Source organism: Lethenteron reissneri, chromosome 57 (genome assembly GCF_015708825.2).
Source record: "Lethenteron reissneri isolate LAM-NWPU_2019-01 chromosome 57, ASM1570882v1, whole genome shotgun sequence".
NCBI lineage: Eukaryota > Metazoa > Chordata > Hyperoartia > Petromyzontiformes > Petromyzontidae > Lethenteron > Lethenteron reissneri.
In genome coordinates, this window is record NC_083835.1 from 159,312 (window position 1) to 186,760 (window position 27,449).

At 50.9% G+C, this 27,449-nt stretch overlaps 1 protein-coding gene across 1 annotated transcript; it reads left to right on the top strand.

Moving 5' to 3' along the window:
* The first annotated feature begins 4,048 nt into the window (after window positions 1–4,048).
* On the top strand, window positions 4,049–26,982 carry LOC133357243 (pyruvate dehydrogenase (acetyl-transferring) kinase isozyme 1, mitochondrial-like). The gene is made up of 11 exons (XM_061575074.1): window positions 4,049–4,564; window positions 17,394–17,535; window positions 17,861–17,932; window positions 18,061–18,245; window positions 19,018–19,101; window positions 20,749–20,826; window positions 22,262–22,338; window positions 23,029–23,124; window positions 23,263–23,373; window positions 23,514–23,627; window positions 23,946–26,982. Exons 1-11 carry the CDS (start codon window positions 4,444–4,446, stop codon window positions 24,081–24,083), a joined length of 1,218 nt encoding a protein of 405 aa, XP_061431058.1. The 5' UTR covers window positions 4,049–4,443; the 3' UTR covers window positions 24,084–26,982.
* The last annotated feature ends 467 nt before the right edge of the window (window positions 26,983–27,449 follow it).

A 27,449-nucleotide genomic window follows, 5' to 3' on the forward strand; every position in this document is an offset into this window, starting at 1 on the left:
CGTGAATGTTCCGTGAGTGCTTAAGAGAGCTGTGTTTAGGGGTAGTTGTGCTCGGGTCATGAGTAAGATTGTGCCCATAGTCGAATGGTCCATGTGAGAGGTGTATTGGGTCATAGGCGTACTCGTATTCGGGCGGCGTGAATGATGAATACAGTGAGGTTTGTGTTCTCGTTTGAGCACCACTGCCCGCACTATTGCTCCTTGTTGAAATCACGACTGTATCTTAGCCTACTTGGCCTGCCAAGTCTCCCTTGCCGAAGGAAGTTCTCAAGGGCACTGAATTGATGCGTGTATCATGTGACAAACGTTAGCGACCGCCGTGCAGTTGGAATACTGACAAGTGGAGCACTGCTATGAATCTGATACACTTTAAATTTTGAATCTTTAAAGGTAACCAAACATGCCAGTTGTAACTGGCATCCATGTGTAGGTTGGGAAAAAGGGTATCGCGGTTATCATGCAGAGCTATAAACCCGGCTCCACGAGTTTGATTCCCGGCCATGGCTAACATCATTGGTGAGTGATATCTAAGCCGGTCCTGAGCGCCCCCACCACTTCACCACCTTGCACGGACCACCGTGTTGAAGTTTCGTGACTGCAGGAATTAATATTCTTTGGTTCTTTCGGTAAAGTTACGTAGATAGAAAAATAAAAATAAAGTGAATAAAAATAAGTTAAATAATAACCAGGCTACAGTCTACATTATAGACTGCCAGTACACTCACCCAGCTTAATACCAGGCTATAGTCTAGATTATAGACTGCCAGTACACTCACCCAGCTTAATAACCAGGCTACAGTCTACATTATAGACTGCCAGTACACTCACTCAGGTTAATAACCAGCCTACAGTCTACATTATAGACTGCCAGTACACTCATCCAGCTTAATAACCAGGCTACAGTCTACATTATAGACTGCCAGTACACTCACCCAGCGTAATAACCAGGCTACAGTCTACATTATAGACTGCCACTCAGGTTAATAACCAGGCTACAGTCTACATTATAGACTGCCAGTCAGCTTAATAACCAGGCTACAGTCTACATTATAGACTGCCAGTACACTCACTCAGGTTAATAACCAGCCTACAGTCTACATTATAGACTGCCAGTACACTCACCCAGCTTAATAACCAGGCTACAGTCTACATAGACTGCCAGTACGCTCCACCTTTCGCCTGGCCACCATGCCAGGGTCTCGTGGATGTTTCCATTTGCCACACAAACACGCTCGGTGACGTCGTCTTCCAAGGACATAGTTCTGACATGGTGTAGCGATACACTTCACATGATGACAGCTAAATATACACACAATGTAACTGGTGTTGACCAAACATCCCAATGAAAAAACTAAATAACTGCAAATTACTCAATTGGGATTACACACAGCAGCATCACCCCTACTATGAAAACTTAACAGGGCCCTCCTGAAAAAGAGTATTTTCATGGAGGCGTTCCTCTGTAAACAAGTGTAGTAATAGTTCTACTGTCGGTAGCATATTTGGAATATCGGCAAAAAAGAAGCAACAATGATTCAAAATAATGTGTTTACTTGATTTTGCGTAAATCAGGAACAAAACTCTGTATCCGTATGACTGAGTAGATGCCCAAATTGAGACTAGTGGACCTTAATTAAAATATTTAACTTGGATAATTCCTTGAGATGGAACATCTTGTGTACAAGGGAGTCCAGGGAGTCAATTAACACATAGCAAACATGGCACGTGTGCGAACATTTGTTCAGGTGGACCTGGTATTGAAATAGCAGTGCAAATCATAATGCATATACAAAAGAGGCAGAAAATACCATTTCAGAAATTGACAATATGGGAATAAATCTTTGACTTAACTTTCGTGACTGCAGGAATTCATATTCTTTGGTAATTTCGGTAAAGTCACGTAGATAAAAACAAAATTATACTAAATTAAAACAAATGATGACTGCTTGTGTTGCGGTCGAAACGTCGTGCTTTTTATTTTAATGTTTTCTATCTACGTGATTTTACCGAAAGAACCAAAGAATATGGGAATTAAACATTAGCAATAAATACCAATTTAGATGACAACACCACTGAATATGTGCGTACCATTCTTGTACCTTATACAATTATTTTACAATGGTTAAATTGTCAGTACAATGCTGTGACTTTTGGTTTTGTGAAAGCTGAGACCGGACTGGCTGTGGAATTCTAATTTAACGTATTATCGTGAAATGGTGCTGTGATCGCGTTTTTCTTTGTGACTGCTGCCCCAGCCTGAGAACTGTTGTGTCAATACGAGGCAGTGTTTTTACGAGGCTCGTGTTGTTGAGCCATATGGTCTCTCTGTTCTCTTTGTATATGAAAAAGGGCAATGCAGGGACGGAGCACGAATGTTTAATTACGTTGTACATATTTACAGTAATACATTTATTGGAAAAAGTATCAGGTTTAGCATGCCAGCTGACTTGTACAACTGAGTTTTCAGTTGGATCCGTTGCAGTTTATTTGACTAATAATTTGGAAAATAGATTGAATGGATAGAAAATTATACCTTAAAATATCACTCAAGACCACTACAAACGATTGTAACGCGTGACTCGTTAAAAATAAATGTGTGTAAAACGCCTGGTGACCGATTCATCCCACCTTGAGATTTCATCATCACGATTCAGATCCAAGAACTTGTTGATGTTTCTGTTGTGAATGTAGCAGCGATTGATGGTACCAGGGGTCACGTTAACCAATTACCATCGGAATTTGTCTCGCCACTGCTGTACAAGCGCCTCCCCATGCCTTTACCTTCCCATCTCCCGCACGACATAAGCTGATATCATCGCTCCATCTCCGTGATGGTCATCATCCATTGTCGCGATGTGCCCTGCCCAAGCCTTATTCCTTAACCTCCTTCAATACGAGGGGTGACCTGGCCGAGATGATGGGTGACCTGGCCGAGATGATGTCCACTGTGGAAGCTTGGTGGTTTGGAGATTAAGCCGGGTAGATTGTTGATGATAATCGAAACCCGTAACTGATATTCCTTACCATGCTAGGCTTGCACCTCCATCACTCACCACCACTCACTCACCCGAAGACACATTGGTGGTCTCTCATGGATTACCCATCTTCAGTTTGATTTTCTAATTAAATATTAACAGACTAAGTTGGCATTTGCAAATTGCAAAACACACTACACCCACCAACAACACGTATTTATAACACGCACATGTACAGCAAGTCTGTTTGCCAATCAACTGTTGAATATGGGCTTCCCACGCTGTGCTGGTCGTGGGTATTGTTTTAACCATACTTCACCTCCGATTCGCACGGTTCGCGACTTACGAAAGCAGTTCAACATACCACGCTGAGGATCAGTGCGGGTTTATGAAGGGAGCACAGTGGATATTTGCCGTTCTCCACCCTGTTGGCAAGCTTTCCACAATAAAGTATATCTATGAGGATGACGTTTCAGACAATAGCCCTCCTTCCACTTAGAGTGGACAGGGAAGTTGATCGGAAACAGCAGTGTCTTACACTGGTACTCTAAACGCAATGGAATATTTAACTAGAGCTGAACTTTAATTTAATGTCCAGCAGCCCCTTATCAATCTTCCTCTCACCCCGTGCGCGGGTCAAGTCGTTATTTGACCATTCACTACGCTGGCCAGTGCGGGCACGTAACTACAGTACATTAAACATCTTTAAATAAAATCGAAATGCATAATATGCTTGCTTAAATGTATCAAAGTGTAATCTACCGAGGCCGTGGTCGAAGCGTTTCAATACAGTACTGTCATAATCAGGGCTTAATGTCGGAGCTGGCCTGGGCTGACCCTGGGAAGACGTTTTCGCTGAGATTGATAGTGAAGGGGAGTCAAATACTCGAAGATCTCACGAGAAATTCATCTTCTCATGATGACGTCACAAAGCACTGGCATCATCACGGAGCTGTCAACACACGTGGCGGGCGTGTGTCACGTGACTGGAGGCTCGGCCTCGCACGTCGCCCCGTGTCACGTGACCGAACGGCGAGGAAGGGGAGGGGCTCCCCCCCGCTCCCCCCCCCCTCCTCCTGCTATCTGCGAGTCGCCGCGCTGCGTGTGGCCGCTGCTGTTGTTGTTGTTGTTGCTGCTGCTGTTGTTGTTCTGTGGTGCCGCAAGCGCAGAGGGGAGACGCGCGGGGCTTCTTCTCTCCCATCCTCGCTTCTCGTCTCCATCGACGGCAGTCGCTGCAGCCGGTGGGGTGCTGCGTGGTGGCCTCGCTCAGCCGGTAGCCAGGACGACCTCCTCCACTCCTGGAGGCCCCGTGTGGAGGCCCCGTGAGGAGGCCCCCCGTGAGGAGGGAGCCCCCCGTGAGGAGGGAGCCCCCCGTGAGGAGGGAGCCCCCCGTGAGGAGGGAGCCCCCCGTGAGGAGGGAGCCCCCCGTGAGGAGGGAGCCCCCCGTGAGGAGGGAGCCCCGCTCGCGATGCGGCTGCTGCGCTGCCTGCGGCGCGCCGCCTCTGCGCTGAAGTCGCTGCAGTCGCAGGTGGAGTTCTACTCGCGCTTCTCGCCCTCGCCCCTCTCCATCAAACAGTTCCTCGACTTCGGTGAGGACCCGCGCCCCCCACTCGCTCGCCCCCCACTCGCCCCCCACTCGCCCCCCCACTCGCCCCCCCACTCGCTCGCCCCCCACTCGCTCGCCCCCCACTCGCTCGCCCCCCACTCGCTCGCCCCCCACTCGCTCGCCCCCCACTCGCTCGCCCCCCACTCGCTCGCCCCCCACTCGCTCGCCCCCCACTCGCTCGCCCCCCACTCACTCGCCCCCCACTCGCGCACATCGCACGCGGCAGGACACACGCGGCGCGCTCTGCTCCGTTTCTGATTTATTGTAAATTAATGGGGAAAAAACCGGGGTTGCCTGCGCGTGTGTCCCATGCGGTGACTTGCACAGACTGACATGTGCACGTTCGCGCGTGCCGTGACTAGAATGCCACTGGGAATGGTGACTGGTTAAATGATTTTTAAAAGGTTCCCCGTTTTCGTGTAACAACCTTACTGAACACAAGCGTGTACATAGTGCATATCTATACACACCTTCTTCATCTTCACACACTCTGTATGTGGACACCATCAGCCATGGCCATCCCACTGCTGAATGAGAGGGTTGTTTACCATACTTCATGCTTGGTCGAGCAACCCGAAGACACTCGCACGTGCACCCACGTGGACATCACGCAGTGTGCACCCTGCACACTGCAGGGTGCTCCCACATGGGCATCACGCATCCTGCAGTGTGCATCCTGCAGTGTGCATCACGCAGTGTACACCCACATGGTCATCGTGCAGTGTGCATCCTGCAGTGTGCATCACGCAGTGTGCACCCACATGGTCATCGTGCAGTGTGCATCACGCAGTGTGCATCACGCAGTGTGCATCACGCAGTGTGCACCCACAAGGTCATCGTGCAGTGTGCATCACGCAGTGTGCATCACGCAGTGTACACCCACATGGTCATCGTGCAGTGTGCATCCTGCAGTGTGCATCACGCAGTGTACACCCACATGGTCATCCTGCAGTGTGCATCCTGCAGTGTGCATCACGCAGTGTACACCCACATGGTCATCGTGCAGTGTGCATCACGCAGTGTGCACCCACATGGTCATCCTGCAGTGTGCACTCCTGCGCGGTGGCTGCACACACACACGAGGGGTTTAATTCCCCACTTTTTATATTCTCCGGGTTGCTGGAGGCCTGGGGTAGGTGGCACGTGCCGCGTCGTGTACCCGAGTCGTGGTGTACTGGATGTGTGGTGTACTGGATGTGTGGTGTACTGGATGTGTGGTGTACTGGATGTGTGGTGTACTGGATGTGTGGTGTACTGGATGTGTGGTGTACTGGATGTGTGGTGTACTGGTTGTGGGGTGTACTGGATGTGTGGTGTACTGGATGCGTGGTGTACTGGATGCGTGGTGTACTGGATGCGTGGTGTACTGGATGCGTGGTGTACTGGATGCGTGGTGTACTGGATGCGTGGTGTACTGGATGCGTGGTGTACTGGATGCGTGGTTGTATGCGTGGTGACTGATGCGTGGTGTACTGGATGCGTGGTGTACTGGATGCGTGGTGTACTGGATGCGTGGTGTACTGGATGCGTGGTGTACTGGATGCGTGGTGTACTGGATGCGTGGTGTACTGGATGCGTGGTGTACTGGATGCGTGGTGTACTGGATGCGTGGTGTACTGGATGCGTGGTGTACTGGATGCGTGGTGTACTGGATGCGTGGTGTACTGGATGCGTGGTGTACTGGATGCGTGGTGTACTGGATGCGTGGTGTACTGGTGGCGTGGTGTACTGGATGCGTGGTGTACTGGATGCGTGGTGTACTGGATGCGTGGTGTACTGGATGCGTGGTGTACTGGATGCGTGGTGTACTGGATGCGTGGTGTACTGGATGCGTGGTGTACTGGATGCGTGGTGTACTGGATGCGTGGTGTACTGGATGCGTGGTGTACTGGATGCGTGGTGTACTGGATGCGTGGTGTACTGGATGCGTGGTGTACTGGATGCGTGGTGTACTGGATGCGTGGTGTACTGGATGCGTGGTGTACTGGATGCGTGGTGTACTGGATTGCGTGGTGTACTGGATGCGTGGTGTACTGGATGCGTTGGGGTGACTGGATGCTGGTGTACTGGATGCGTTGGTGTACTGGATGCGTGGTGTACTGGATGCGTGGTGTACTGGATGCGTGGTGTACTGGATGCGTTGGTGTACTGGATGCGTGGTGTACTGGATGCGTGGTGTACTGGATGCGTGGTGTACTGGATGCGTGTGTGTACTGGATGCGTGGTGTACTGGATGCGTGGTGTACTGGATGCGTGGTGTACTGGGATGCGTGGTGTACTGATGCGTGGTGTACTGGATTCGTGGTGTACTGGATGCGTGGTGTACTGATGCGTGGTGTACTGGATGCGTGGTGTACTGGATGCGTGTGTACTGGATGCGTTGTGTACTGGATGCGTGGTGTACTGGATGCGTGGTGTACTGGCTGCGTGGTGTACTGGATGCGTGGTGTACTGGATGCGTGGTGTACTGGATGCGTGGTGTACTGGATGCGTGGTGTACTGGTGCGTGTTGTACTGGATGCGTGGTGTACTGGATGCGTGGTGTACTGGATGCGTGGGTTACTGGATGCGTGGTTATGCGTGGGGTACTGGAGGCGTGGTGTACTGGATGCGTGGTGTACTGGATGCGTGGTGTACTGATGCGTGGTGTACTGGATGCGTGGTGTACTGGATGCTGGTGTACTGGATGCGTGGTGTACTGGATGCGTGGTGTACTGGATGCGTGGTGTACTGGATGCGTGGTTGTACTGGATGCGTGGTGTACTGGATGCGTGGTGTACTGGATGCGTGGTGTACTGGATGCGTGGTGTACTGGATGCGTGGTGTACTGGATGCGTGGTGTACTGGATGCGTGGTGTACTGGATGCGTGGTGTACTGGATGCGTGGTGTACTGGATGCGTGGTGTACTGGATGCGTGGTGTACTGGATGCGTGGTGTACTGGATGCGTGGTGTACTGGATGCGTGGTGTACTGGATGCGTGGTGTACTGGATGCGTGGTGTACTGGATGCGTGGTGTACTGGATGCGTGGTGTACTGGATGCGTGGTGTACTGGATGCGTGGTGTACTGGATGCGTGGTGTACTGGATGCGTGGTGTACTGGATGCGTGTGGTGTACTGGATGCGTGGTGTACTGGATGCGTGGTGTACTGGATGCGTGGTGTACTGGATGCGTGGTGTACTGGATGCGTGGTTGAGTGTATGGATGCGTGGTGTACTGGATGCGTGGTGTACTGGATGCGTGGTGTACTGGATGCGTGGTGTACTGGATGCGTGGTGTACTGGATGCGTGGTGTACTGGATGCGTGGTGTACTGGATGCGTGGTGTACTGGATGCGTGGTGTACTGGATGCGTGGTGTACTGGATGCTGGTGCTGATGCGTGGTGTACTGGATGCGTGGGTGTACTTGGATGCGTGGTGTACTGATGCGTGGTGTACTGGATGCGGGTGTACTGGATGCGTGGTGTAATGGATGCGTGGTGTACTGATGCGTGGTGTACTGGATGCGTGGTGTACTGGATGCGTGGTGTACTGGATGCGTGGTGTACTGGATGCGTGGTGTACTGGATGCGTGGTGTACTGGATGCGTGGTGTACTGGATGCGTGGTGTACTGGATGCGTTGTGTACTGGATGCGTGTGTACTGGATGCTGGTGCGGTTGTGGTGTACTGGATGCGTGGTGTACTGGATGCGTGGTGTACTGGATGCTGGTGTACTGGATGCGTGGTGTACTGGATGCGTGGTGTACTGGATGCGTGGTGTAACTGGATGCGTGGTGTACTGGAGCGTGGTGTACTGGATGCGTGGTGTACTGGATGCGTGTGTACTGGATGCGTGGTGTACTGGATGCGTGGTGTACTGGATGCGTGGTGTAACTGGATGCGTGGTGTACTGGATGCGTGGTGTACTGGATGCGTGGTGTACTGGATGCGTGGTGTACTGGATGCGTGGTGTACTGGATGCGTGGTGTACTGGATGCGTGGTGTACTGGATGCGTGGTGTACTGGATGCGTGGTGTACTGGATGCGTGGTGTACTGGATGCGTGGTGTACTGGATGCGTGGTGTACTGGATGCGTGGTGTACTGGATGCGTGGTGTACTGGATGCGTGGTGTACTGGATGCGTGGTGTACTGGATGCGTGGTGTACTGGATGCGTGGTGTACTGGATGCGTGGTGTACTGGATGCGTGGTGTACTGGATGCGTGGTGTACTGGATGCGTGGGTGTACTGGATGCGTGGTGTACTGGATGCGTGGTGTACTGGATGCGTGGTGTACTGGATGCGTGGTTGTACTGGATGCGTGGTGTACTGGATGCGTGGTGTACTGGATGCGTGGTGTACTGGATGCGTGGTGTACTGGATGCGTGGTGTACTGGATGCGTGGTGTACTGATGCGTGGTGTACTGGATTGCGTGGTGTACTGGATGCGTGGTGTACTGGATGCGTGGTGTACTGGATGCGTGGTGTACTGGATGCGTGGTGTACTGGATGCGTGGTGTACTTGGATGCGTGGTGTACTGGATGCGTGGTTACTGGATGCGTGGTGTACGGATGCGTGTGTAAAGGATGCGTGGTGGTACTGGATGCGTTGGTGTGTACTGGATGCGTGGTGTACTGGATGCGTGGTGTACTGGATGCGTGGTGTACTGGATGCGTGGTGTACTGGATGCGTGGTGTACTGGATGCGTGGTGTACTGGATGCGTGGTGTACTGGATGCGTGGTGTACTGGATGCGTGGTGTACTGGATGCGTGGTGTACTGGATGCGTGGTGTACTGGATGCGTGGTGTACTGGATGCGTGGTGTACTGGATGCGTGGTGTACTGGATGCGTGGTGTACTGGATGCGTGGTGTACTGGATGCGTGGTGTACTGGATGCGTGGTGTACTGGATGCGTGGTGTACTGGATGCGTGGTGTACTGGATGCGTGGTGTACTGGATGCGTGGTGTACTGGATGCGTGGTGTACTGGATGCGTGGTGTACTGGATGCGTGGTGTACTGGATGCGTGGTGTACTGGATGCGTGGTGTACTGGATGCGTGGTGTACTGGATGCGTGGTGTACTGGATGCGTGGTGTACTGGATGCGTGGTGTACTGGATGCGTTGGTGTACTGGATGCGTGGTGTACTGGATGCGTTGGTGTACTGGATGCGTGGTGTACTGGATGCGTGGTGTACTGGATGCGTGGTGTACTGGATGCGTGGTGTCTGGATGCGTGGTGTACTGGATGCGTGGTGTACTGGATGCGTGGTGTACTGGATGCGTGTGTACTGGATGCGTGGTGTACTGGATGCGTGGTGTACTGGATGCGTGGTGTACTGGATGCGTGTGTACTGGATGCGTGGTGTACTGGATGCGTGGTGTACTGGATGCGTGGTGTACTGGATGCGTGGTGTACTGGATGCGTGGTGTACTGGATGCGTGGTGTACTGGATGCGTGGTGTACTGGATGCGTGGTGTACTGGATGCGTGGTGTACTGGATGCGTGGTGTACTGGATGCGTGGTGTACTGGATGCGTGGTGTACTGGATGCGTGGTGTACTGGATGCGTGGTGTACTGGATGCGTGGTGTACTGGATGCGTGGTGTACTGGATGCGTGGTGTACTGGATGCGTGGTGTACTGGATGCGTGGTGTACTGGATGCGTGGTGTACTGGATGCGTGGTGTACTGGATGCGTGGTGTACTGGATGCGTGGTGTACTGGATGCGTGGTGTACTGGATGCGTGGTGTACTGGATGCGTGGTGTACTGGATGCGTGGTGTACTGGATGCGTGGTGTACTGGATGCGTGGTGTACTGGATGCGTGGTGTACTGGATGCGTGGTGTACTGGATTGCTTGGTGTACTGGATGTGTGGTGTACTGGATGTGTGGTGTACTGGATTGCTTGGTGTACTGGATGTGTGGTGTACTGGATTGCTTGGTGTACTGGATTGCTTGGTGTACTGGATGTGTGGTGTACTGGATGTGTGGTGTACTGGATGTGTGGTGTACTGGATGTGTGGTGTACTGGATTGCTTGGTGTACTGGATGTGTGGTGTACTGGATGTGTGGTGTACTGGATGTGTGGTGTACTGGATGTGTGGTGTACTGGATGTGTGGTGTACTGGATGTGTGGTGTACTGGATGTGTGGTGTACTGGATGTGTGGTGTACTGGATGCTTGGTGTACTGGATTGCTTGGTGTACTGGATGTGTGGTGTACTGGATGTGTGGTGTACTGGATGCGTGGTGTACTGGATGCGTGGCGTACTGGATGCGTGGCGTACTGGGTGCGTGGCGTACTGGATGCGTTGCGTACTGGATGTGTGGTGTACTGGATGCGTGGTGTACTGGATGCGTGGTGTACTGGATGCGTGGCGTACTGGGTGCGTGGCGTACTGGATGCGTGGCGTACTGGATGCGTGGCGTACTGGATGCGTGGTGTACTGGATGCGTGGTGTACTGGATTGCTTGGTGTACTGGATGTGTGGTGTACTGGATGTGTGGTGTACTGGATTGCGTGGTGTACTGGATGTGTGGTGTACTGGATTGCTTGGTGTACTGGATGTGTGGTGTACTGGATGTGTGGTGTACTGGATGTGTGGTGTACTGGATGTGTGGTGTACTGGATGTGTGGTGTACTGGATGTGTGGTGTACTGGATGCTTGGTGTACTGGATGTGTGGTGTACTGGATGTGTGGTGTACTGGATGCTTGGTGTACTGGATGTGTGGTGTACTGGATTGCTTGGTGTACTGGATTGCTTGGTGTACTGGATGCGTTGCGTACTGGATTGCTTGGTGTACTGGATGCGTGGTGTACTGGATGCGTGGTGTACTGGATGCGTGTTGTACTGGATGCGTGGTGTACTGGATGTGTGGCGTACTGGATGTGTGTTGTGTGCCGGCGTACGACGGGAAATGACCGGCTCCAATGGATCCCTGAACACATGGAGACGTCTTTGCCTGATGCAGTCATGGAGACTAAACCCACCACCACCACCATCACTGGCAACTACGTTGGGCGGAATCGACCGACATTGGTCCCAGAACAGGTTAACATAATAATAATCAGCACAACGTGGCAACTAGTGATGTTGTTGTTGTTGTTGACGTGTTGATGTTGTTGTTGACGTGTTGATGTTGTTGACGTGTTGTTGTTGTTGACGTGTTGTTGACGTGTTGTTGTTGTTGTGCTCATGGCGGTGTCTCCGTGTCAGCGCCGCTGTCGTTGTCGTTGCCATTCAAACCGACTCATTGTATTTGTTACCGCGCTTACGCGGGGAGGGGTTTTGCCCGGTCACGTGATGTAGCTCCCGCCAATGGACGCTTCGCTGGTGGAGGCACGGCTCCCGTGTTGCTTATGCGGACTATGAAATCCACGTGCCGGCTGGCTCACGTAAACAATCCAAAAATGAACAGATTTGTATTTAGTTTATTCAATGGTTCCTTTCCTTTTACACTTTAATTTTACACTTTAATGTACGTGAATTCTCCATCTCGTGTAACGTTAAGCATGCACTTCACTGTGATCCTGGCACATACCCTGTTTATTGGTTCTATTACTATTAATGGGAGCGGCAGCCACTGGGCTGACCATGAGAAGCAAATTAAATGTAAGTCTCTAAATTAAACATTTCCCTCAATAAGTCACCACCCCCACATTAAACACACTGTGCGCATTTAAGCTGCACGGGCTCCTCCCTGCCGGTGCATTCGCTGCGTCAGTCATTGGTCCTTGATAGAAGATGCACTTCCAGTGCTGTATGGTGAATGTTCAATACACGGCGCGTGGTAACGTTGAGATGGGAAGCCAATAATAGGACCTCGTGGGCTAAAAATATATTTGTGGTTTTTAATATATGGAGACAGAACTGAGGTACGATTATATTAGCTTTCATCCATATTGTAAAGGCTGAGTCGACCTAGGAGAAACCCCAGGACCAGTTGGATATTTGCAAATTACTTTAGCCATCTTTGTGAATGTGCGTGTATGAATGTTGAAATTATTTCGCACCTTATTTACCAAACCGTGCTAATCGGAGGTGTGGGGGAAGGACAGCAAGTACACGGAGCAGACGCAGGCACAAGATTATCACCAGATGAGAACTCTCAGATAGGATACTGTTTTTACACGAGAGGCCGAGAGTACATGGAATTCACAGGACATCATGATTAAACTACTGTGTTGTAAAATTAAGTACAATTTGCTGAAGCACAATAAAACCCGAAGGCATACACTAACTAACAGACATTCAAGTGTATCGGTGTTTCTTAGTTCCATCCTCGTTAATGTTCTAAAGCCGATGCTTGCTCGACATTCTGTTCAACGCAACATCTATTATACACATGGGATAACACGTCGGCTTTCGCGACCAATATTATTAATAATAAAGGTTGTTGGGTTAGATCGTGTAAAGTATAAATGTGTCGAAACCCTCCACCACCCGACACGGCCAATCAGTAAGGGATTTGTCAGTAAAAAACGCCAAATAGTTCACTACTTCAGCCCACCGGTGTGTTGAGTGAATCTACAACATTTACAATCTGAGTAGTACGACATTCCGCTGGTAATTACATCCAGCATCATCGGGCGATTTGCTCGATGATCCTGGATGTAATTATTTCAGTTGAGTATTTTATGATGTTTGTTGCACTTCCCTTTTATTTTGCTGAGAAACTGATTCTGTTATCTGTCTTGGTTTTTATGGTGCTGCTGTTCTGTTCTGAACTATAATATATGTTGTACCTCAGCCTCCCTGTAGCAAAGGAAAGTTAAAAATAAAGGACAGTCAGCGAGTCTCTATTCTTTATTTAACCAGAAGATTAAATGAATGAAGACACATGAAACATCTTTGCCTCTTTAGAAAGGCAACACGTCTAACCAACGTCTCGTAGTGGTTCGTGTATTTCTCTAGCAACTGGGTGACCTGAGTTCAATTTATGACCACAGCTAACATCAATGGTGAATATTTAAATCGCTCCTTTGTCAAGGTGCGCAAAACATCAGCACTGGGGAGATAACTGCGGCCGAACATGGTTCCGGTCACACCATTCCCTCTTCATCCGTGCCGGTCTCGATAGGTGATTGCCAACAGCACGTCACAGTCTGTTAAAGGCTACACGGGGATCTTTGTCCCGTCGCTTCGTGTGCTGTATGAGACCCCCACGGTACATGGTGGTTGTGAGATAATGGGTGCGTGTGACGCAGGGGGTAGTTATTGATCTCCCATAACAGATTCCAGGGTTGTGATTCTGCTTGGGGCAAAATAAAGATACAGGACACGTTTGTGCGGTGAAGCTTAGTGTGCGGACCCGTGACCTTCTTAACAATCCATTGCGTAGTCTGTTGTGCGTAAGCTCGGGCTAGAACGATTTGCTCCCCAGCGACGTGATGCATTCTCACTGTCCAGGCTCCTGATTTGATTCGAGAATCGATATTTTAAAAATGATTATGGCTGCAGGGGTCACGTGAACTCACATGAACACGTCGTATAAAATAAAATGTAACTTTTTGTCATTAACACTGCCTTACAAGAGAAAGTTGTGTTTTACAAAACATTAAACGCTGGTGTTACATGCATTGTATTATTTTGTAATCAGGCCAGAGGGTGATGGATAGTGTTGATTACGGTTGTACATCTGTTTTCAAAATATATTTGCCAGACAATACAAACAATATCAAAATAAATTACAAAACAAACTTGGATGGCATCTCTCTCGGCTAATAATGGACGTTGCCTATTTCCATTACACTCAGGAGGTTTGCGTGTCCAGCCTTGACCACGGTTAACCTCCCTTGGACCTCTACTCTCCCCCCCCTATTCCTCTCTGGCTATGTCCATTACGGTTGCAGCTACTCTGGTGCTGTCCTCTATAAATATCAATAACGACTGATGTTGGATAGAGCCCTGCCCTCCATCACACCGGGTCATCTCGGAGCACTTTAAGTGCCATCGGCAACTCGCATCTCATCTCAACACGTGTGCCTATTACTGTTCCATGTGGTGTCTTTGATATACACAGTTGAGAGCTCATTTAGAATTAGTTTTAGTTAATAGAAGTGAGACCTGATTGAACATGATTAAAAACACAAACTCAGCGCATTGGTCACTAACAGAACACACATGTAATGTTAACTTTTATTTTATAAGGCAGTGTTAATGATAAATAAGCCAAGTTCGTTCGTATCTTAGTCCGCTTGTCCTGGTGAGGGTCGTGGAAGCAGCATGTTGAGTAGGGGGTGTCCAGACCTCCCTTTCCCTGACGACAGACTGGGGAATTCCCAGGTGTTCCCAGGCCAGCTGAGCAATGTAGTCCCGCCAACGTGTCCTGGGCCAGCCCCGGGGTGTTTGCCCAGTGGCACGTGCCCGGTAGAATTCCAGGTGCCCAAACCACCTCAACTGGCTCCTCTTGATCCGGAGGAGTAGCAGCTCAACTCTGAGGCTCTCCTGGATTACCGAGCTCCTCACCCGATCACAGAGTGAGCCTGGCAACCCTGCAGAGAAATCTCATTTCGGCTCCTTGTATCCGCGATCTCATCCTTTCGGTCATTACCCAAAGCTCATGACCATAGGTTAGGGTGGGAACGTAGATCGATCTGTAAACCGACAGATTTGTTCGAGAATCCAACTCCTGCTTCACTACCACAGAACGGTACAGTGCCCGCAACACTACGAACACCGCGCCGATCCGCCGGCCGATCTCCTGCTTCCACTTATCATCACTTGTGAAAGAGACACTGAGGTACTTAAACTCCTCCACTAAGGGCAGCTGTTCTCTCCTCACCTGGAGAGAACAATCCACCGTCTCCTGGGAGTGAACCATGACTTCAGATTTGGAGGTGCTGATCCTCATCCCAGCCGCTTCACACTCGGCATAAAGCCGTTTAAGTGCCCGCTGGAGATCACAGACAAGGCAAAGAGGACAACGTCATCTGCAAAAAGCAGCGACGCGACCTCCATGTCCCCGTACTGGATACTCTCCATACCTCGGCTGCGCCTTGATATCCTGTCCATGAAAATAGTAAAACGGGAGTGGAGACACAAGACATACTGTTGGCGGAGTCCCAACACCCACAGTAAACGACTTTGATTTAACACCAAGAATACGGACACAGCTCTCACTCTGGGAATAGAGGGACCGGATAGTGCACAAAAGCAGCACCGGTACGTCATACTCGCAGCACCTCTCACAAGACATTGCGGGGAGCACGGCCATATGCTTTCTCACATTCTACCCAAAGCAGAGGTAGACTGGAGAAGCATACTCCTATGACCCCTTAAATATTTGTGAGAGGTAAAAGAGCTGGTCCATTGGTCCACGACAATGACGGAATCCACATTTTTCCTCCTGAATCTGAGGCTCAGCCACTGGGCAGAGCCTCTTTTCCAGAAGTCTGGCAAAAGCTTTACCTGGGACGCTGAGGAGTGTGGTTCCTCTGCAGTTGGAGCACACCCTCTGGTCTTTTAAAAACATGGGAACCACGACCCCAGTTTTCCAATCCAGAGGTACTGTACCTGTGAAGTATATTGTTTATTTGTGTTTGTGCTTTTCTGCCAACATTTCCCCTAAATATTAAATTTTACCTTATCAACCACAGAATATTCTCCCAGTTACAGCTTGCTTCCCCCAAACTGCTGAATTACAACAACATCACACAGCGGATGATTTTTCTTTTACTCTGATCAACAATGCTAAATATCCCACCGTGCCACTACGGTCACCAATCTCACACCATGGGCCACAGTGTGACACCATCATTCGCCGGCAGTATATGAGATAATCACCAAGTGTGTGTGTGAGTTTCGATGGTCACCAGGCTGCTCGCCTGGTGAACATCTATTTACTACATCTCCCGCTTGTCATTTGCTGGCAGCCTGGCTTAGGGCAGCATGGGATCATGAAGCTTCCCCGTGGCAATGCGTTGTAGCCTAAATATATTTCAAATGATGCTGTAATATCACTTACGCCTCGTTGACTGGAGTGATCCACTCCCTATCGCACTGTTGTGTATGTTGCTGATGTGCAGGGCCGCCGTTGTGTGTCACGCTGTAAATGTTTACACAGAGCGCCAGGTTCGTGTGCACCTTTGAGGTCGCCGGGCTGATCGTTTGTGCCACGGTCTTTACCGCACTGCCACACCCTATTTTAAAATTCACGGCTCGGACACAAACAGCCGCGAGCGCTTGAGACGGTCGACTAAAAATACCCAGAAAGGTCATGGTGCGTGCACACAGGATGGAGTTCTGGAGGTTGCGATGCCTCTGTCGTGCCAGGCGATGTTATGTATGCTGATGATGAGGATTTGGAGCTGAATGCGCTTGCTGACAATTAGTAGGAGCAGTGTCAAGATTGACTTCTGTAGAGGAGGTGTGTGAAGGGTGCTAGTGGGCAGCAGTAACGTCCTTCACAGGAACTTGGAGCACCTAGAGAAAACCCACACATGCGAGTGTCACATTCTCCTGACGAGCCTGGGTACAGCACTTCCTTGATGCCCACGGGAAAGGAAGTTTCACAAAATTTGTGTGTGGGGATCCACCAACCCTGCCCGCTGCCTCCACAGCGCTGGATCACAGGCCACGTGCGTAGCCACTACTGCTCTGTGTCTGTTTTTGAGTGGCACGGAGCAGAGGGGTAGTGGTTAGCGCACTGCGCTACGATCCTAGAGACCCTCCTTGGATTCCTGCTCACGGTGCGATGTGAACCCATCGCCACTAAGGAGACGAAGGCAACTATGCGTGATGCTGGTCACTCACTCCTTCTTGTGCTGTGCTGGCCTTCATAGTTGCTCGCGAACTACAGTCTGTCTTTTTGTGTGACGGTGCGCAGGCTTTAAGAATGCGTGTGAGCGAACGTCGTTCGTCTTCCTGCGCCAGGAGCTGCCCGTGCGTCTCGCCAACACCATGAAGGAGATCAACCTCTTGCCCGAGAAGCTGCTGCACACGCCCTCTGTGCAGCTCGTGCAGAGCTGGTCAGTGTGCCACCTGTTGTGTGTCTGTATGTGTGTGTACATGTGTCTGAACGAGGGTGTGCATGTGTCTCTCTCAGCAGCTCATGCAAGGGTAGTGGGTGTGCCGCCTCCTGTGTGTACATCTTTGTGTCTGCATTGTGTGTATTTGTGTTGACGTGTATATTTGTGTGTCTTTATATACGTGTCTGTGCACGGCACCTCCTTGTGTGCTGCAGCAGTCTTAACAGCCAACCTCTAACAGCACTTGCCCTGATGTAGGCTACATTCCCAAGTTGAGCAAAGTGCATAACTGAATTTAACATGGTAGGGGTGTGTGTTGCACCAGGTACGCCAAGAGCATGACCGAGATCCTGGGGTACGTGGATAAGAACCCCGATGATGGAAAGGTCCTCACCAAGTAAGAGCTCCTCTCGCCACCCGTCTCAGTTCCATTCAGAGCAGTGGAGAGCCCACGGAGACGACCCATACAGAGTACACCTTGCACGTGTACATGTGTTGAGCAGTGTGTGTGCGTGCATATTCCAGCTTCACAGAGACACTGCTGGAGGTGCGCACCCTGCACAAGGACGTGGTGCCCACGATGGCGCAGGGCGTGATGGAGTACAAGGAGGTGTTGGGCGTCGACCCGGCCTCCGACCGCAACGTGCAGTACTTCCTCGACCGCTTCTACATGAGCCGCATCTCCTTCCGCATGCTCATCAACCAGCACGGTGTGCCGCTCGCCACCCACTTAATATCACACAGCAACCCACTACACACCACCCAGGAACCCACCAACCACTACACACCACCCAGCAACCACTACACACTACACACCACCCAGTAACCACTACACACCACCCACCAACCACTACACACTACACACCACCCAGTAACCACTACACACCACCCAGTAACCCACTACACACCACCCAGTAACCACTACACACTACACACCACCCAGTAACCACTATACACCACCCAGTAACCCACTACACACAGCTGCCACCCACAACCACCCAACCCTCACCCCACAACCCACAACCTCTTAACTCTCCCCTCTATACCCATGATCCCTGATCCCTAACCCTGATGGCAGACTCTGCAGCTACTCATACAGCGACCCATGCCTTGTGAACTCTGTACACGTGTGTGCACCTTGGTGTATGCGTGCGTATGTCGACACTTATGAACACGTCGGCCATTGTGTGCTGGCGTCAATGTCCAAATTTGCCAAATTGGAAATATGACCTGAAATTCAGTGAATTGGAATTACATTCTATTGTCATCTGCTACTGGAAGAATAATTGTATGTTTGTTGAACTTCTTTTGCCTGTTGGCTGTTAGGGAGTGGCCTTGTGCCGCACGGGGACAGCTGCCACTGGGGTTGCCCCTTGACATGGTTCAGATGATGTGCGATAAGGCACTCTGAGTTACTGAGGCCTTTTAAGTGTCACCATCCGTGCAAAGACGATGCTTAGTGTGTGCGCATGTCACTTGCAGCGCTTCTCTTTGGCCTGGAGGACATCCACCCAAAGCACATTGGAACCATCGACCCCACGTGCCAGGTGGCAGAGGTGGTGCAGGGTGAGTGGCGGAAGAAGCCGGAGATGAACCTCGGACTTCTCGGATGAACATTGCTCCTAGTGTCTCCTGGTGTGATCAAAGCTGCTTCATGTTTCATGTAGCCTGTGTAGAGGAACTGTTAGAGATTCATTTGTAACTGATTTAGCCATCCTATTTGTCTGAGAGTTGGTGAATTATAGATGTACCCACTAAGCCACCCACCAACCCACTCACCCACCCACCACCTTCATATGTTAATTTGGGACAGTGCGGAGTTACACAGTCCGTAGTTTGAAGTTCATAGCTACAGTCGCACACCAGGCGAGAGTCTATTCTGCACTTGTGCATTTTGTGTACGCATCTTCAGTGGTGTATGGGGATCCGGTTAAGCGCTGCCATTGTTATTGTGGAAGATGAAAGTCCGCTGGGCAGTGTGGTGTTGGGCTCGCTGGGCAGTGTTGTGGTGGGCTCACTGGGCAGTGTGGTGTTGGGCTCGCTGGACAGTGTGGTGGTGGGCTCGCTGGGCAGTGTGGTGGTGGGCTCGCTGGGCAGTGTGGTGGTGGGCTCGCTGAGCAGTGTGGTGTTGGGCTCGCTGGGCAGTGTGGTGGTGGGCTCGCTGGGCAGTGTGGTGTTGGGCTCGCTGGGCAGTGTGGTGGTGGGCTCGCTGGGCAGTGTGGTGGTGGGCTCGCTGGGCAGTGTGGTGGTGGGCTCGCTGGGCAGTGTGGTGGTGGGCTCGCTGGGCAGTGTGGTGGTGGGCTCGCTGGGCAGTGTGGTGGTGGGCTCGCTGGGCAGTGTGGTGGTGGGCTCGCTGGGCAGTGTGGTGGTGGGCTCGCTGGGCAGTGTGGTGGTGGGCTCGCTGGGCAGTGTGGTGGTGGGCTCGCTGGGCAGTGTGGTGGTGGGCTCGCTGGGCAGTGTGGTGTTGGGCTCGCTGGGCAGTGTGGTGGTGGGCTCGCTGGGCAGTGTGGTGGTGGGCTCGCTGCGCAGTGTGGTGTTGGGCTCGATGGGCAGTGTGGTGGTGGGCTCGCTGGGCAGTGTGGTGTTGGGCACGTTGTTTGAAGCCCACGAGTTGCTTCGCACCATGTCCATGTAGACATTTGGACGAGTTCGGGATCTCCGCCGTGGTCGCGAGATCTTAGTCAGGGCGTCTTTATCGGCAGGAGCTTTGAGTCGGCTTCTGATTGTTGCAAGTCACATGGTGAATATGTGGTGGTACGATATTTGCCAGTACAGGACACCTAGACACTGGTATAGATGTTAAAGCTGCTGTGATTGTCCACATCACAATGTTCTGAATGTGGTCAGAACTCTCGACTCTGAACCGAAAAATTGTGAGTTCAAACAATGAGTAGGGCTCAACCCATCCTGTCATCATCATTCCTTTTGGGTCAATAAAATGAGGACCCCTTTGTTAGATGTCTACAGTGATTGTTCTTCGGATGAACTGGCCCTTGTCAGAATTATGTGGAATTCATACCACACAGGCAACCGGTGAAGACGCTCTGACTTGAGAGCACCTCCCCCGTCACATGACATGTCAGCCGTGAACTTGTACCTGTCCACCACAGTGCGCCTGGGTCTGTCCTGACACCTTCATCAGCGAGGTGTGCATCATCGTGCACCTAGCCTGGCGCAGCACCCATGCGCCCCTGCGTGTGTGTGTGTTCACAGATGCCTTCGATAGCGCCAAGCAGCTGTGCAATCAGTACTACCTGGGATGTCCCGACGTTCAGATCCAGCAGCACAACGGTAGGCACACTGCCAGCACAGCCCTGGCACCTCGCACGGGAGGGGGCGCGCCCTCCGGTGCCCTTGAGACATCTTGGGCACGCGGTGGTTTCATGACGTCATCGTGCATCACAAGCCTTGTGACAAATTGTAACGTTGCCACGATTGGAAAGGCTCGCGTCCAGCTTATGTTGAATTAACTTTAAGTTTAAGAACTTTTTAGTAATCTACTTTTGCATATTGCAAGCACTAACATGTAAGTAAAATGCAAAATACTATATTGGCCTTGCCAAATTATCCAATATTCAATATTCCGAATAATGTACAATGGTACTCCTCTCTCGTGCATGCAACCTCAATTTTTTTCTTCCAAATTTGTTTTCCCAAACTATTCACACGCCATACGCATTGACACACCTGCATCAGTTCTATCCAAAACATTGTATTTAAACATGATTTGAAGCTTTCGTCACTGCAGGAATTACTCTTTGGTTCTTTCGGTAAAGTCCCGTAGAAAGAAAATAAATGAAATCATAGAATACGACATTTTGATCGCAACACAAGCAATCGTCATCAGGTAGAACTAAATTTGAGAGAGAGACAAAACACACACGGAGACACACAGACAGACACATAAGCAGAGAGAAACAACACAGAGACACACAGAGACACGCACACAACATAGACACACATTGGATTTATCTCGCAGACTAAGGGATTTATACTTCAGTCCCTTTCTATTACTTCTTGATGTGGGTGTAGACGACATTTCCGAGAGGGTTGGCTTGCACAGAGTGCATAAAAAAGGTAAAGTCCAAAGCAAGAGGTCTGCACTAACGCTCACCACGCGCGCCGCCACCACACTGAGTAATTGTTTTGGTTGTGGCGCGTGGCGTCGCTCCACGTGAATGCCTAAATTGGACCATTCGGTTTGGAATTTCGGCTCTTGACGAATTACGAATACTGTATATATGCCAAAAGCGCAGCTGTGCCTAATTGTCCCCAATTACGAATGATCATATTGCAAATAATATTTTTTTCTCTGGTTTGTGTGCCTTCAGATAATGGTGAACACTTTTATCCTTGTGGCTGCTATTTTCTAGACCAAGTTCTATGTAGCAATGTGATTTTATACCAATGTTTCATTCGTATTGGATCACCTTTACAACGGTCATCATGACCACCTGGCTGGACACTGACAGCTTATGCATAATCGATCTCAACCTGGAAAGTGGTAATGCTCTACATTCCCTTGCCTTCACTCGAGAAGCACGACCAGGACTCTGCGAGTCATACATTCAGTCGATGGGTTTCACTGAAACTGAGCCGGGCCGGAGGATGGGAGCGAGTGTGCGAGCAGCGTGCGTTGTGGTGAGGCGGTGGCGAGAGTTGTCACGCATGCGGGTGAGGAGGTGTTCTTTCTCTCTCTGTTTCCCTCCATGCTGCCTGACCGTAGGGAAGAACCCGGGCCTTCCCATCCAGGCGGTGTATGTGCCCTCTCACCTCTTTCACATGCTCTTTGAGCTCTTAAAGGTAAGCAGCCCCCCACGTTCCTAGGCGTCCACGGTCGCCGTTTGTTTTATGCTTCACTCCAAGAAGGGATCTCGGAGCTAGTTCTGTTGTATCCGCTTCCGTGGGCCGCTCTCTAACGTGCGGGGCTGGGCGCTGCGAGAAAGCCAAGAGAATTCTTTATCGCAACGTGACGTCGACATTGAGTGCGATTGTGCGGTCGCGTGTTGCTACAAAGACTCTCAAAGTGATTCCGGAGGGGAAGAGATTCATCGATTAACATTGATTTGTCTCTGTTTTAGTAATGTTATTAGAATTAAGATTTTTTATCTAACGTTGTGAAATGCAGAATCCATATGGAACTCTTAGCAGTGTATCACCTCACCATCCAACACGTGCATGAGGCTGTACAATCTGTTTTGTCAATTGAATGAATGCCGACATGGTATTGGAGGGGTCTCCACAAGTACAGCAACCAAGGGGAAGAGAAGCCACCCTATAGCTGATGGTGGGAGTCTGTCCGCGCCGATCTTGGAGATGGCTGCGTGCGTCTGCTATGCAAGGGCGAGATCTGCCAAAGGGTGGAGAGCATTGCTAGCGAGGTGTGGTAGTGGCATCGGAAACCTTGGCCATGCAGACGTCGCAGTCTTATTTGAATCTCCCCTCCCCCTGACCCTCTCCCCTTGTGCCCCCCCACCCATGCTCCCCCACCAGAATGCGGTGCGAGCGACGGTGGAGCACCACGGGGAGTCGGACTTCCCCCCCGTTCACGTGCTCATCACGCTCGGCCCTGAGGACCTCACCATCAAGGTGGCCAAGGGCGACCAGGGGAAGTGTGATGTGACTCGTGGTGGTGTGTCTCATGGTGTGGTGTGACTCGTGGTAGCGTGTGTCTTGGTGGTGTGGCTGACCCATGGTCTGGCCGGTGCGCGCGCGCTGCGTGTGAAGGTGAGCGATCAGGGAGGAGGAGTTCCTCTCAGGAAGATTGAGCGACTCTTCCACTACATGTACTCCACCGCGCCTCCACCCCACACCGATGTCTCCCGCGCCCCGCCACTGGTACGCTCACCCTCCCCCCTGCCCTGCTGGTAGGCTCACCCTCCCCTCTCTCTTGGTGAAGTCTCTGCTGGTTGTGGAAGCTTCCTCCTGCTGGGTGGTGCTGCACTTCAGAACGGGCCATGTGCGACTCTCTCCCACAGGCCGGCTTTGGCTTCGGCCTGCCCATATCGCGGCTCTATGCGCAGTACTTCAATGGGGACCTGAAGCTCTACTCCATGGAGGGGCAGGGCACGGACGCGCTCATCTACCTGAAGGTGGTGCTGCCCGCACGCACCACGTCCGACGTCGTTCTCCCCAGTGTTGCTTGTACCAATCCAGTACTGCTGAAATGATGTACTCCCAGAAGGGCTTACAGGCGACGCGTAATCGTACACATGTATTGCTTGCATGGAGGGGCAGGTGTGTTTTACTGTTTGTGTCTCCCATGACGCGCCTCTGGGTTGCGCCGCGCGTCGTTGAGACGACGACTGGTGACTCGCTGCGTGTGCGCGCTTGGCGTAACCGAAGTCGCAACGCACGGGCGGTGATGGGTGCCGTGCGGGCGGTGACGGGTGCCGCGCGGTGTGTTGCAGGCGCTGTCGAGTGAGTCGGTGGAGAAGCTGCCGGTGTTTAACCGCTCAGCGTGGCGCCACTACCGCAACTTGCATGAGGCCGACGACTGGTGCGTGCCGAGCAGCGAGCCGCGCAACGTGCTCAACAAGACGACCTGACTGCACCTCTCCACTACCCCGAGCTCCTCACACCGCACGATGTAATTAACGACTAGACCACCCGCTCTCGCCACACTACAGTGCAATACACCACCCAACAACTCTACACTCAACTACATAAGACACCCGTACTATACCACACTACTCTGTTACACCGCGCTGCTCTTCACCACCCTACAGTGAGCCATGCAACATGTGAGCAGCGCTATAGATGCCTCATGCTGAATGAGGGCTTCTCAAAAACATTTGGACACTACACCAGTGCACACCACAGTAAACACTACCACACCGCGCTCACGTGGACACAAACGGTACTGCAGTAATGCACTCTTCCGCACCACTTGGGCCTTTGAAGGCCGTATCGATGAGCAGTGCTGCGCAGCTATGAAAAGTACTCACACTCCGTGTGCTTGGTATGTACTACTGGGCCAAGGCTCGTACACACACACACGCACACACACATGCACACAATAGAGTGTGCACTTGTACGCACACTGTAGGTGTCGCCTCGCTCCAAACTGTGCATCGGATGAGGATTCTGTATCTCATGAGACGAGGGTTCTGCATCAGATTGGATGTGCGGTGGTGTTAGGCCTCACGGTAAATAGGTCCATGGGTTCAGTTCCTGACACACAGCACCTTTCTTCTGCGTGGAATTAGTTTTTAGTTTGTTTCCCCCCTCGTCTGCATGTGTTTCCTCCAGGTTCTCCCACAATAATAAAATATGCGATATTATTAGTATTGGCCAAACATCCAAATGCTGAAAAATTACCGGCAGATTATTCAATTGTGATTATACATGGCAACTTCACCCCCGACTACAGAAAGATGGCGGGACCCTCCTGAAAAATGATCTTGAGACTCGTTGAGGTTTTCCTGGGTAAGCGAGCGTGGTAGTAATAATGTCCTGTATTGGAGCAGATGAGGGTTTTGTTTCGGATCGATTAGGGTTCTGTAATTGTTGAAGAAAGGGTTCCGTGTTAGATGGTACGAGTTGTGTATTTCATAGAGGGTAGTTCTGACGAGACGAGGGCTCTATAAGTTTGCTGGAGGTGACCAGGTGTCAAATGCACCGAAGTGCTGATTTTGTACGTTCAAGGCAGAGACAGTGAGCACTCACAGTGATGTTTTAAGTGATAGATCTTCAAGATTATAAATCTTGAACAAAGGGTTTTGGTTGTTAAGCAAATGTGTGTTTTGATGAATGGTTATACAACATATACCGTGTGTAGTGTACGTTTCGTGGAAAGCATGTGGCCCTGTGGAAGGGAACTCATGTGATATTGGAATTCCAGTAGTGACGACATGACGAGCATGTTGTCACGACTGGAACTGAAGGTGAAATATATTTATTTGAAATTGGTGTCCTTTATTTAACCAGGCGAGGGCACGTCTATATTAATTACCTCTTTTGCACATGAGTCCTGGTACTTGCATGGTCGACATTTGTTAATATATCGGTGGTGAAGTGGCGTTCACCGCTTATTGCAGAGGTTCACAGTTAAAATCCGGCAAGCCACCCTGATTAATGCTGCGGTGTAGTAACCATAACATACTATGTGCTGTCTGCCTCACAATGGACGTTAAAGATCCCGTCACTGTAGACCATTGTTTGTCAGTCCAATTTATCACAAATTTAATAATTATGCGCCTAAATATTAAATTGGAAACGCATCGCAATTGTCGCCTCCTGTGAAAACTTGGCAGGACCTTCTTGGAAAACAGTTGAGGCCCAGTGAGGCTTTGCTGGTTAAATAACAGTAACACAAGTAATCTCGAATAGTTTCATGAATAGCGACTAAAAGTGCAAGACAAGAAGTAGTAGCACAGCCGCCGTCGACTGTTTTTGAGACATCGCCTGACTGAAATTCTCTTCCAGTCGCCATGGGGTTAAGTTGCCACCAATTAGGTGAGGGTTGGAGTGAATTCTGTTTCACTTGAGTTTTGAAAACTGTTAATTGTATGAGGCCAGGCTCCAAATCCTCTGGGGGAGGGGGGGGGGCAGAAGAGCGGTTGTGTGAGGGGCCACGGTCACCGTAATTCGCCACTAACAAGCGTAAACTTGACGGGCCAAGGGGACACTTGGCGGTGCAGGGTTCAGCCCAGTGCCGGCCTCGCATTGGCCCTTATTTGAATGTTCATCTCTTGACCGTTGAATAGAATGTACAGAATTGTAGCACCGTCGGGAGCACAGGTGGTGCATCTGTCAGTCATCTTGAGTCGGTCACCCGATTACGATTGGGTCTGTTGTCAACTGCCATCGAGCCTTTGACGATGCATAAGCTTGCGGTATTGTCAAATAACGTATTAAAATGTATTGCTCAGTTTGTATGCACCCAATCGGTTCACGTGACCCCTGAAACCACTAGATGCCGTTACAATGTAAAAATTATCGATTTATAGAATCAAAAGTGCGACCGAATTGCGGCAATTTGTTGAAATCGCCGTAGGGGTGAATCGTCGACCTCTACGGCAGGGAGCGAGTCGGCGGCGGCCTCGTCGTAGTCGCCCCTCGAGGCGTGGGTCGCAACGCCGTCGCTAAAATCGCGGTTCAGAATGTGGGCTTTGTTTAAGGCGTGGAGGCATTTGCTGGCAGTCGCGGCAGATGCCACATGCAGGGGCATTCTCACAGCTTTTCCAGTGCCCTACTTAGAGGGCATGCCCCCCTCGCCTCTCTCTCAGCCAACGATCTCCCAGTCTCCCCACCGCCCGCCGCCACGAACCCCGCACTTCATACCGAGCCGAATGCACAGCGTGGCTTCTTTAAGTAGCAGACAGCCAAATGAAGTCTTACATCTAAAACAATCCTCGCTCAAGTTGTTTGTTCTGATGCCAGTAATTCACTCTAAATATGAACGATGCTTTTATTATTAGCAATAAAGGATTGTGTTCTGCTTTGTCCATGCCAATTAGTTTTGTTGTTGTGCCGGGCTGGGGTTAAAGTTGCCGTTATTTAGCGCTGCGGTGCATCTGGAGAGGTGACCTCTTTATCAGCAGGGGAGAGCCAACGGAGAGTGAAAGTGTCTACTTGAGGGAAGACCTGCATCATCTACCGTCTCGTCCTCAGGATGCATTCTGCTTCATGGAGGAGTCGTTGAAATACACGGTTTGAAAATCGAGGGGGAGCGGTGGCGCAGCAGTTAGCGCACTGTGCCATCAACCCCCACAACAGCAATGTCTGAACTGGCCCTGGTGTCGCAGTGAACGTATTGAAAGCGGCTTACTCGACCTTTACACATTGGAGTTTGCTTTTAAGTAACCCGCTTGATGTTATACACTTAATGCAGTACAGGAGAACAGTACTGGCTTAAAGTCGGAATGACATGCATCCACGTGTTCGAAAGTGGGGTTTCATTAAAACCAAAC